Genomic DNA, 12,413 nt, shown 5'->3' on the forward strand with positions numbered 1-12,413 from the left:
CCCAGCTTTCAGGGACTCAAATTCTTTGTACCACTGAACCTCTATAAGAAACTTGTAGGACCTACAGTACATTAACGTGTTAACTCATCAGTAGCAAGTATTTACCCAGCAGACAATGAAGGCTAGGAGCAGTTGTTTGATAATCCATACCACTTCCAGAAGCTCTGGTTTCCTTTAGTGTGTACAGTTAGCATGTTTTAGGTCCCTTCAGTCATTATTACATAAAATCAAGCCACCCATTTGAGGGGATAGAAGTTGCTGTTCACTTACAGAGGAGGTGAGTGAGCCACTGGGGCTGGTTGTGATGAACAATGGCCACACAGGCAGTATTGAGAGCCACAACACTCAGGACGATCCAGTAAAACACTTGGGATTTGACCATGTGGCGGATAGAGATACGTAGAAGCCGTTCCTTGTGCCGGAAATAGGAGGCTCCGTCTACCTTTGTGCTCTTGATACTGGCTCTGGCAAGAGGCGTGCCTAAGGAAGGGAAATGAGGAAGAATGAGACTACAAAATATCCCATGCTTGCCTTCCACGATCAGGTGGCATCCACAGGGCAAGTTGGACAGCTTGAGTACCAGGACAAGGTGATGGTCACATTGCAGACCTGGGCAACCCCTATGTTATGGGCTAAGTAATTTCCACAGGGAGGGACCCTGCTTTTCCTCTCCAGGCACTTTCAAGTCCTAGGAAACTGAAAGATTCCCAAGCAGACACCCAGCATCCTGAATCCTAACAGGATCATGTTTATATCTGTAAGAGAGCAGGCTTCTCTCTGTCCTTTCTTTCCCTTTAAATATGCTTCAGACACCGGAATCCTTCTGCTGCATTTGTGATATTTCTGCCACTGGCAACATAAAGCAGCAATGGGCTTTGTAAGTCTCTTCTGCTTTTTAGGATGGAGTGAGTGAGATCTTGCCCTTTGTCTGGGGAGGAAGAAACCTGTCAAGAACCAGAATCTGTAAGAGAAGCTAGGATTGAACTGTAGTCACATCAGTGGGTTGTTAAAAGGAATTAGTTTCAATGTCACGTGATGGAAGTGCTACTCTGCTTAAGCAAATGGCTTCAAGTTCTCCAGGGTGGGTCACTAGAAGAAATAGGTCCTGAGGATCCTTGAAAAATAGGGGTTGAGTATCCCTTATCCAAAACATATAGATCAGACACAGTTCAGATTATTATTTTAGTGACTGCACCATCAGCTGCACATGATAAAGTATCTTGGAGGTGGGATCACATGTCTACAAACCAAATCCATTTATGTTTCAGATATATCTCATATGCATAGACTGAAGGTAGCTTTATACAATATTTTAAATAACTTTGTGGGAGAAACCAAAGTTTCGTGCTATGGAATTTTCCACTTGTGGTGCCACAATATTATTTGTTTGTTTGTTTATGTCTAATAATGGAGCAGCTCAGATTTAGGATTTTTAGATTAGGGATACTCAACCTGTATCCCCAACGTGGGTTCTCACTGTCACACCCAAGAGAGAAAGGACACATCTGTAAATGAGATCCACCTGTCACACTTGAAGAACCCTAAGCCCCAAGTTTCATGTACACAGCATCCCCTGGTCCTTTTGTCTTTTCTGTAAATCATTGTCATCTAGATTAGACTCCCATGCCTTCCCTAAATTACATCCCTACATTCAGGATCCTTTGGGTTCTTTTTCCTCCTTGTGGATCTTCTCAAAAGACAGGATCTTCATTTTCATGGGAGATCCAGAGAAGTAAAAGAAGATCTAACTGGATCACTCACCCACAGAAGAGATATCAACGCAGTGCTCATCGCTGGAGTCTCGGGTCATGGCCTCCGTCCGGCTCCTTTTGATGGTTGCCCTTCGAAGCACTACGCCAGGGAAGGGGAAGGCCAGTGAGAGGCCATAAGTACACCCAGATCATCCTGGACAAAACTTTGAGGGCTGTGGGCAAGAGGCCTTGTGCAAGGGGCCTGTGACACAGGTGATGGCCTTTAATACTGGAACCAGGGTGATAGGAACCTGAAGTCTACAGAATGGCAGGTATCGCTGCGCTTGCCAGCACCTGCAGATGTTTATAGGCTTTGAATCCCAGTTGGAGTTTATCTAAATCTAAATGCAGTAGGTAAATAAATACTCCTTATCTATTTGTTCTGTCTCTTCATAAACAATGGTACTTCCCGGTAATGAAAGTGGTCCCAAGATGATCCCCATACAGTTTAAAAGAAGATCCCTTCATAGACCATCAGTTGTATGATGGTCTTTTCATTGAACTCAATCACATGCCCTGGAACAATGCAACTCTTGGGTTTCATTTCCATCATTTTAAAAGGCATTTAAATCTGTGACTCAATTCTCATCGTTTAAAAGCATGAGGGATTTTTATCATGGAGAGACTTGTGCTTCAAATCCCAGTGCGCCCCCCTCTTCTTTCTTTCTCCTCTTTGATCAGGAAAGATTGCCACCGCCTAAGAGGGCAAATGCTAAGGAAGCACAGCTCACAGCACTTTCTTACCTTCCAAGGCTGATGTTCCAGCGTTTTTATTTTCTTCGGCAAGCATGACTTCCTCTGTGTGGAAACAAATGATTTAGTAAATTATCTCTAAATGCCAAATTATTGTGCAAAATGAAAACCCTCCGGGACAGCTCTGACTTAAGGAAACATGGAGAGAATAAAATGAGTTCAGAGCACATCGTGGGCACCAGCATGGAGAGAAATGGAGCCTCACCAGGAGCACAGGCTGCAGAACAAGGAGGAGGGTGTGCAGAGAGGAGCTCACAAGGAATGCTGACCAAGTTCAGGGCTACTACAACTGATGCTTTACAGGGGGTGGAGGAAGAGGTATTTTTTTTGTTAAAATTTTCTAAGTTTATAAGAGTGAACACAATTTTTTTTTTTTTTGTCTTTTCTACCCGGGTTTCTTTCTTTCATAATCCCTCAGAAAGTACTTCCTTCTTCATCTCTCCCAGACCACAGCATCTGTCCCCTCATACAGGAAAGTAAGGCCATGTTTTGACTCACACGTGGTCATGTCTCTAAGGCAAGGACAATGGAAGAGCCCAAGTGTCCCCAGAGAAAATGCAGGGCTTATGATATGTGTCTTTATGTCTTCACCATATATATATATATATATATATATATATATATATATATATATATGGGCAAATTCTGAATTCATCCCTGTGATATATATATATATGGATTTTGTGCCCGTTCCCGGCACAGAGCTGTCTTTTGTATGTTAATGAGATGACTCATGGCAGGATAGGGCCCTGGATAACTTAAGGATAGCAGTTGGTAGACAGAAAACCTCAACCACATGATCAGAGAGGTAGAATTTTTATACTCCATCCCTACCTTTGAGGAAGAGAGGAGAGCCTAGAGTCACAGTGCTATTGCTGATGACCAACAATTTAATCCCAGTTGTCAATTAAGGAAACCCCCACAAATTTCCCAAACAATGGACTTAGAGGGTTTCTGGGTCAGTGAACACTTTTGTGTGCTTGGAGGCTGGTGAACCTCATCCTTATGTTATCCTGTGTATCCATGGCCTACACTGTTTCTGAGTTGTATAATTTATAGTAAGTATCCTTTTCCTGGTGTCCAGAAGTTGTTCTTCTTTAAAAAAAATTACTGAATTTATAAGAGAAATGAATCATAGAACTTCCAAATGTATATTTGGCCAGGCATAATTGGGACCCACCTGGGTGGGACCCCGCTTTCTGGCTTATAAAGTGGGGATAGCCTTATGGGACTAAGGCTTTAATCTGTAAGGTATATATTACCTTCAGGTAATGTTTAGTGTCAGAATGGATTCTTGAATCTACAGCTGGTGCAAGAAAATTAAGAATCCATTGGTGCCAAACATACAATCCCTTGCTGGTATGTAAAGAGATCATGTGATTCCTAGAGTCTCTTTTCCCAGGCTCCCTCTCTTCAGTGAGGTGTCATGACCTGATGAGAATTATTTGTACTAAGACTTATATGAGTAAACCTCACCAACATCCCCTTCAACGGTACCAACCTTTCTGTCCTATGTCTGCTGAGTCCCAAGGTGCCCCTCTAAGTGTGATGGGGTTAAGTTTTGAGCTGTACCCTACTATAGCCTATGGAAGCTTGACAATAATTCTCAAAGACCCAAGCTGTTGGGGAAAAGCTTGTAGCAGACCTTATTAAGCAATGGTTTAATTTAAGCACTTGTAACAAGTAGACAAGCACTTATAGACAAGTAGAAAAGGGTAAAGCCATTAGTGTAATTCTACCTTCATATAAAATTGAGAGCATATAGAATGTGTTTCCCAGGAAACATTCTGAGGTTTGGACATTACTGTGCAGGATAGCAATTATAGCATATCATAAATGTTTAGCTTAGGTTTTCAAGTACAGCCTCTGGTGAAATTGCACATTAACAGGTGAAGTGTTACAGGTGCAGTTCTCCTTCATGCAGACATACATGGTTTTTGAGACCCTTTATAGCACATATGTAGGGTATCATCGTAGAATTAAAACCCTTATAAACCATCTCATATCAAACTTAATTACCTTAGTCAGAAGTCACTTTTGCTATGCATAGTGCCTGACTTTGAAATGGGCAGATCTGAGAGCTCCCCAGACAGACAGAAGACTTGTAGGGCTGATGAGGGATTTTGGAGAAGCACTTCAAGGGCTCTGGATGTGCTAAAACCACCCTTCCCCCACCAATGCCTTTTGCCAAGTTTGCTTTCGAACTTGAGTGTCTTTCCAGGGAAATGTAACCCATATGTCTCTGATTCACTCACGCTCCACTTGTAAAGGGAAGGGCCAGGAAGCACAATTTGACTTTGCAGTGTGCCTTTTTTCTTAGTGGAGGGAGAGGACTGGCTATTGGAAGGCAGGGAAAAGGTGGAATTTTTCAAGCACTGCAAAAGCACACTACAAAAGAACAGCATTCCATGGCACCTGACCCTGGGGAGGGGGGTCATGATCAGCTCTGGGTAAAGTCTTCCCTGGGTTTGCTGCCAGCACACACAGCAGTTTGTCAGATGGCTTCACTACTGAGGATGCCAAGGACAGTTGGAAACTTCAAGCAGGTTGTCTGGCCTGGAGGCAATTCAGCTGGCCTTCCCATGGTAAGGAAGTCTTACCATTCTGGAAAGGGGTAGATGAGATTTTTATTTCCCTCACCCCTACTCAATAGGCTTGGAGGAGAAAGGGACAAAATAGATACACAATTAACAGCATAGCTCCTGCCTCCAGGGATGACAGGAAATTCAGATGTCTAAAACAGGGAGTATGTGTCTGGCTTTTAATCATATATGTCCCTTCTCAGCCCTCAGATAATCAAAAGTTGACTCCTGAACTTAAATATTGCTTTGGAGTGATGGTGGTCACACTAAGTGTAATTGTATCACTGCAAGTTCCTATGGAAGAATGAGGCTCACAGAATTAAGCATCAAATCAAGGTGGTTGGCTTTCTATTAAGAATAGAGAAAGATGTTGATTGTCACATAGAAGTTTATTATTATTATTATTATTATTATTATCATCATCATTATTAAAAATCACTCTTTGCTCTGGAGGAAAATGAAGATATTTAACACCGAAGCAATCCAGTCTTTAAAATAAAAGCAAATGCTTCCTTTTTATTGTCAGCTACTAAATGACTGATGCCTCTCATAAGCACCTGACCCACCTTGAGTCTGGTGGCTCTGAATTAATGCCATTGTGGTAGGTCTGGTCCCATTCCTATAGCTGGGCCCAAACTATTCTCATGAGTGAGCAGTAAAGATGGCTCGGGTATCAGATGACCGAAAACCTGTCCTCACTCTTATCTCCTGTCTGAATAGCTGCAAGGGTCCCTATACTCATCTCTTTCCTGTCTCTGGTCCTGTTCTCTATTGTCTAATTCCAGTACTGCAAACATATGTTCCTTTAAAATTCCAAGTCACAGCACCTCTGCTTACTAGAAAGCCCTGTGACCCATCGGTTCACACACATAACTGCTGTGACTCATCTGAGACTGCCTTCATACTGCCTCCTGCCACTCCTGCCTTGTTCTCTTTCCTTTTGCTGATGGAGCAGCTGTGGCCAATCCCTTAAATAGGCTTTTCCTTTATGATTCCTCTCTTCCAGTTCTTCCCAAGGACAATTCCTCATCTCCTCCAAGTTCCTATACAAACAAGCCCATGCTGAACACTTTTGTGGGATGCTGTCGCATAACCTCCCCCTGCGTGCTCTGTTTCATCGCCTTCTTGTGACTTGTTAATTACTTTGTTTATTTCTTCCTTCCCAACTCTACAAGAATGAGTTCCAGGAGATATGAGCTTTGGAGTCATGGTGGTCTGTTTGGCTCAACTCTGTACTCTGAGTTCCTGGGACCAAGTAAGCACTCAGTTCATATCTGCTGAATCCATAGATTATCAGGCATAGGGTGAGGCATAGCATAGAGTATCACCAAACCAACATTTCCTAAGGATTGGATTTTGTTCTCCTTTACTGAGTTCAGTGAGATACCTCTTGCTCTGTGGCAGGTGATTAGCTGATAAAGGGAAAGTCAGACCCTAGAAGACCTCAAAACTGAACAGGAACCTGAACACTCTCAGGGCTCTCGGTGGTTCTCTCTGCTCTCTCGTCTGCCCATGGCAGGATGGGAGTCTTGGAGGCACTGGGCAAGGATGGTCAACTATGCATGGACAGTTGCCCACCAGTCCCCTAATGTCAAGACATACCTGCTTTGTCTATCCAGGCACGGTAGCCATTCAACTCTCGCTCGATCTGTTGCTGGCGCCGAAGCTTCATGAATGCTCTTCGGTTCTCCACTCTCTCTCTTTCTTTGGCAAATTCCCTGTGGACAACAAGAACAGTCCCCTGAATTTGCACAATGCTATGATGAAGAGAGGGGTGAAGCAAGAACAAGTATTTGATAGTTTCTGCTCACGCCGCTTCTACTTTCCCTTTATGCAAGCTGCGACATTATCTCCCTCTAGGATTCTACAGAAGGGAGTTTCATTCCACCTCAGACAGGAGGCCTCCCTACCCTTTTCCCTGTACTAAAAAGAGCTTCTTTCACTATGTGGCAAACTGCTTCAAAATGCCAAAGTCCATGTCTTTAGCCACACAGAATCCTTAAACCTCCCAAAGACATTGCTTTCCTTCATGCTTTTGGTAAGTGACTAAGGCATATTCACCAACAAGTGTATGCCAGTCTCAGGCCCACCAGTTCATCTAATCCTCACAAGGCTCTAATACAATACAGAGGAAGCAATTAAGGCTTAAAAAGTACAGTAACTTGCAAGGATCCAAGGTCAAATCATGAAGCTATGCTGCCATGATGTTCAGTATACTATGGTGTTCAATATGGAATACCACTGAAGGCCAAAGGGCTTCTAATGGCTGGTGTCCATTTATGCAGTGGACAATTTATTAATAAATAAGAAAGGAAAAGACAGGAGCTAGGACCTGGCTCCAGAAAAAATACAATGGGAATTGAGGCAGAGGGTGGTAAGAATGAGGGAAAGCCAAAGTGAGGGTCAAGAGTAAGGGAAGAGCCAGGGGCAGGTAGAGGAAGAAAGCTACTCTCTAGCATTCTTTAAAAAGGCTAAATCTTAGAGCTGGGGCTACAGTACAGTTGGTAAAGTGCTTGATACACAAGCATGAGACCCTCAGCTTGACCCCTTAGAACTCAAAAGCCAGGCATGGTGACATGCACTTGTGACCTCAGCAATAGGGGAAATGGAGCAGTCTAGCTGTCTTCAGGTAGATCTCTAGACCAGCTAGCCTAGCTCAAAGTCAATGTCAGGTCCTGTCTCAAGTATTGATGCCCAAGGTTTATCTCTGACTTCCATAGGCATGCACACACAAAGACATAAAGTCTTAAGCTCCATGATGAGGAGGAGATAGATAAGAGAGGGAAAGGAAGGGCAGAGGAGTATGTAGATCTTACTTTGTAGAGAAAAAGCTGAGCTTATCCAATAGGTTATCAAATAGGAAAGAATCAGTCATTGCTATTGGGCTTTTCCAGACACCACCTCTACCACTGCCTTCCTAATCACTACCCTTCCAGGACAGCTACCCCTTGCTACTGTAGTGGCATAGGAGCATGGTTGGAAGCTTTACTCAAGGTGATACCAGAAATAAAGAACCATTTCCAGATAGAAAGGGAGTGCAGCCGCTGCTGTGAGTCCTACCAGCTGTTCCCTAACATCTGTCTGGGGAGGAGGAAATGATCCAGGGACTGAGCCAGGGATGGGGCAGAGGGGATGGAATGCTGGTATAACATGGTACAGAAAGATGCCTGCTTATACTTTGATTGAACTTCTTATCAATACTGAGCTGTTTTCCTTGGGTATAGAACCCACTCACAATGGTTGTGGTCAACTTGAAAGGCATATGCTTGACTAAAGAGGCAGTGAGTCCCTAAAGGTATTACGAAGGAACAGAAGAAGTAAAAGTGGAGAGTGACCTAGAAGTAGTGGGGAGGTCTTACTCATGGAACTCAAGGTCGGGATGCTTCTTGTTCTTTTCTGAATTTCAACAATTAAGAAGTATTAGTGGACTAAGTAATTCATAGCATCACTACCCATCAATGTTCTTACCTTTGGTTCTTTGATTCTTTCCATTCCTCCTGGCTAATTAGTATTGATTCTACAATCAAAATAGTACTTGAATCCACTCTTTCTTCCATCCTTACTGCCTCTAACCTAGACCTCATCTTCCCTGCCTGGACCTCTGAAATGGTACCTACTTGGTTTCTCAACGAGCCATGTCTCTTCCTTCACTTCATGTATTTCATGCTATTATTCATTGTTTAAAAGGATTGTGGTTATCTTAAACTTCTAAACCCCAAATAAGAACCATGATAAATAGCATTGATAAAGTATCTTTTAATCCAGTAAGCCCCTTCATACATGTTGTACTTTCAATGGTTACAGCTGTTCTGAAAAGTTGGCAGAACATAGGAATTTTCAGTTTCAATTTAAGTTATGCCACTTGATTTATTTTTTATATTATTATTATTTCTTATTTTACATATCAATCCCAGTTCCCTCACACTCCCATCCTCCCATGTCCCCCGAGGCCCCTCCAATCCCATTCCCCGCCTACTCCACAGGGAGGGTGAGGCCTTTCAGGAGGGATCATCAAAATCTGTTAAGTCATTTGGAATAGGGCCTAGGCCCTGCCTCCTGCCTCTAGGTTAAGGGAGTATCCCTCCATGGGGAATGTGCTCCTAAAGTCCCTTTGTGCACCAGAGATACATCTTGGTTCCACTATCAGAGGTTCCTTATGTAGTGGGATATTCACTTTGTCTCCTTCTGTAGCACTGACCACGCCCATTGGGGGGTGGAGCCAGGGGCGGAAGTGACTTGTGGAAGGAGGTCTGAGGAGGAGCCAGGGAACACTCTCTTGCTGGTGGGTCTTGGAGAGGGGAGCATCCGGTGGAACTTGCTGGTGTTCATCTGTCTAGGTTGTAAGTTATTTCTCCCTGAATAAACATCTATTCGGCTTATTTGTTTATCCTGATCCTTATTTAACCGCAATATCCTTAGACTGTCTAGGCCTTCTAATTGAGACCCATGTTCAGGGAGTCTGGGTTTATCCAATGCTATCAGGCTGGGGGTCCATAAGCTCCCCCTTATTCAGGTCAGCTATCTCTGTGGGTTTCTGTAGCCTGGTCTTGACCCCTTTGCTCATCACTCCTTCGTCTCTGCAACTGGATTCCAGGAGTTCGGCTCAGTGTTTAGCTGATGGTGTCTGCTTCTGTTTCCATCAACTACTAGATGAGGGCTCTAGGATGGCATTTAGGGTAGCCTCTCCACTATTGCTCAGATTGTTAGTTGGAGTTATTCTTGTAGCTCTTTGGACATTTCTCTAGTGTCAGTTTTCCCTTTAAACCTATAATGGTTCCCTCTTCTACAGTATCTCTTTTCTTGGTCTGTCTATTCATCCCCTGACTCAATCCTCATATTCTCCTCACCTCTCCTCTTCTCCCTTTCCTCTTTCTAACTCCCTCTCCACTCACTATGTTCCCCGCTCCCAATATGCTCATGTGATCTTGTCCCTTTCCCCTTCTATGGGGGACCTTGTATGAATCTCTTAGGGTCTTCCTTGTATCCTAGCTTCTCTGGCGGTGTGAATTGTAGACTGGCGATTCTTTGCTCTATGTCTAAAATTCATATATGAGTGAGTACATACCATGTTCCTCTTTTTGTGACTGGATTACTTCACTCAGGGTGTATTCTTCAAGTTGCATCCATTTGCTTGCAAATTATAAGATTCTATTGCTTTTTTCCATTGAGTAGTATTCCACTGAGTAAATGTACCACATCTTCTTTATCCATTCTTCATTTGAGGGGTATCTGGGTTGCTTCCAGGTTCTTGCTGTTACAATAATGCTGCTATGAACATAGTCAAACAGATGTCTTTATTGCATGGATGTGGATCATTTGGGTATATGCCTAAGAGTGGAATTGCCAGGTCCTGTGGTAGACTGATTCCCATTTTCCTGAGGAACTGATCTCCAAAATGGCTGTACAAGTGTGCACTCCCATCAGCAGTGGAGGAATGTTCCCTTCTCTCCACATCCTCTCCAGCATAAACTGCCATTGCTATTTCTGATTTTAGCCATTCTAACAGGAGTAAGAGGGTATCTCAGAGTTGTTTTGATTTGCATTTCCCTGATAGCTAAGGATGTTGAATACTTTAAGTGTTTTTCAGCCATTTTGGATTTCTCTATTGAGAATTCTCTATTCAGTCCTGTCCCCACTTTTAAATTGAATTATTTGCTGTTTTGGTGACTAGTTTCTTGAGTTCTTTGTATATTTTGGAAATCAGCCCTCTGTCAGATGTGGGGTTGGTGAAGATCTTTTCCCAGTCTGTGGGCTGCCGTTTGATCTTGCCTTACAGAAACTTCTCAGTTTCAGGAGGTTCCATATATTAATTGTCAATCTCAGTGTCTGTACCACTGTTGTTATGTTCAGGAAGCGGTCTCCTGTACCAGTTCATTCAAGGGTACCTCCCACTTTCTCTTCTAAGAGGTTCAGTATGGCTGAATTTATGTTGAGATCTTTGATCCATTTGCACTTAAGTTTTGTGCATGGCAATAGACATGGGTCTATCTGCAGTCTTCTACACACCATCATCCATTTGTGCCAGCACCATTTGTTGAAGATGCTTTTCTCCTTCCATTGTATAACTTTAGCCGTTTTGTCGAAAATCAGGTGTTCATAGGTGTGTGGGTTAATATCAGGATTTTCTATTCAATTTCATTGGTCTCTCTGTCTATTTTTGTGCTGATACCAAGCTGTTTTCAGGACTATAGCTCTGTAATAGAGCTTGAAGTCAGGGATGGTGATGCCTCCTGAAGTTCCTTTATTATACAGGGTTGTTTTGGCTATCCTGGGTCTTTTGTTTTTCCATATAAAGTTGAGTATTATCCTTTCAAGGTTAGTGAAGACTTGTGCTTGGATTTTGATGGGGATTGCTTTGAATCTGTAGATTGCTTTTGACAAGATTGGTGTTTTTACTATGTTTATCCTACCCATCCAAGAGCATGGGGTATTTTCCTATTTTCTGGTATCTTCTTTAATTTCTTTCTTTAAAGATGCAAAAGTTCTTGCTATATATGTCTTTCACTTGTTTGGTTAGTGTTACCCCAAGATATTTTATGTTGTTTGTGGCTATTGTAAAGGGTGATGGTTCTTTGATTTCTTTCTCAGCCCCCTTATCATCTGTATATAGTAGGACTACTGATTTTTTAAAATTAATCTTGTATCCTGTCACTTTGCTGAAGGTGTTTATCAGTTTATCAGCTGTAGGAGTTCCCTGGCAGAGTATTTCAGCTCACTTATATAAACTATTATATCATCTGCAAATAGTGAAAGTTTGATTTCTTCCTCACCAATTTATATCCCCTTGATCTCCTTTTGCTATCTTATTGTTCTAGCTATAACTTCAAGTACAATATTGAAGAGACATGGAGAGAAGGGGCACCCTTGTCTTCTTCCTGATTTTAGAGGAATAGTATTAAACTTCTCTCCATTTAGTTAGATGTTGGCTGTTGGTTTACTGTATATTGCCTTTATTATGTTTAGTTATGTTCCCATTATCCGGGATCTCTCCAAGACCTTTATCATGAAAGGGGGTTGGATTTTGTTGAAGGCTTTTCCCGCATCTAATGAGATGCTCATGTGGTTTTTCTTTTTCAGTTTGTTTATATGGTGGATTACATGGAGCTGGTGTAAGAACCCAGGCCTGGCTACTCAGTGAGTTCAAGTTCTTCCATGGTGGACCACTTGGTTGGGTATTGCCAGTTAGCGTCTCTTTCTCTTTCATATTTCCACATATGCTTATGTCTTGAATTTCCAACTAGCTCTGGGTACAGGGCAGGGAAAAAAAATCAACCTGAAGTAGTATTTTGACTAAGATCATGTCCAAGGGGAATCTCAGTAGAATCTC

General features: G+C 42.6%; 1 protein-coding gene across 1 annotated transcript in view; it reads right to left on the bottom strand.

Moving 5' to 3' along the window:
- Cacna1e (calcium voltage-gated channel subunit alpha1 E) overlaps positions 1 to 12,413 on the bottom strand; it is a 452,501-nt gene that overhangs the window by 76,089 nt on the left and 363,999 nt on the right. Inside the window, exons 10-13 of the mRNA XM_051186002.1 lie at positions 6,689 to 6,804; positions 2,496 to 2,549; positions 1,762 to 1,851; positions 271 to 480 (exon numbers count right to left, since the gene is read on the bottom strand). Coding sequence (XP_051041959.1) covers positions 271 to 480; positions 1,762 to 1,851; positions 2,496 to 2,549; positions 6,689 to 6,804 — 470 coding nt within the window. The remainder of the gene's footprint in view (positions 1 to 270; positions 481 to 1,761; positions 1,852 to 2,495; positions 2,550 to 6,688; positions 6,805 to 12,413) is intronic.

This window comes from Phodopus roborovskii, unplaced genomic scaffold, assembly GCF_943737965.1.
Source record: "Phodopus roborovskii unplaced genomic scaffold, PHOROB, whole genome shotgun sequence".
In the NCBI taxonomy this organism is placed as follows: domain Eukaryota; kingdom Metazoa; phylum Chordata; class Mammalia; order Rodentia; family Cricetidae; genus Phodopus; species Phodopus roborovskii.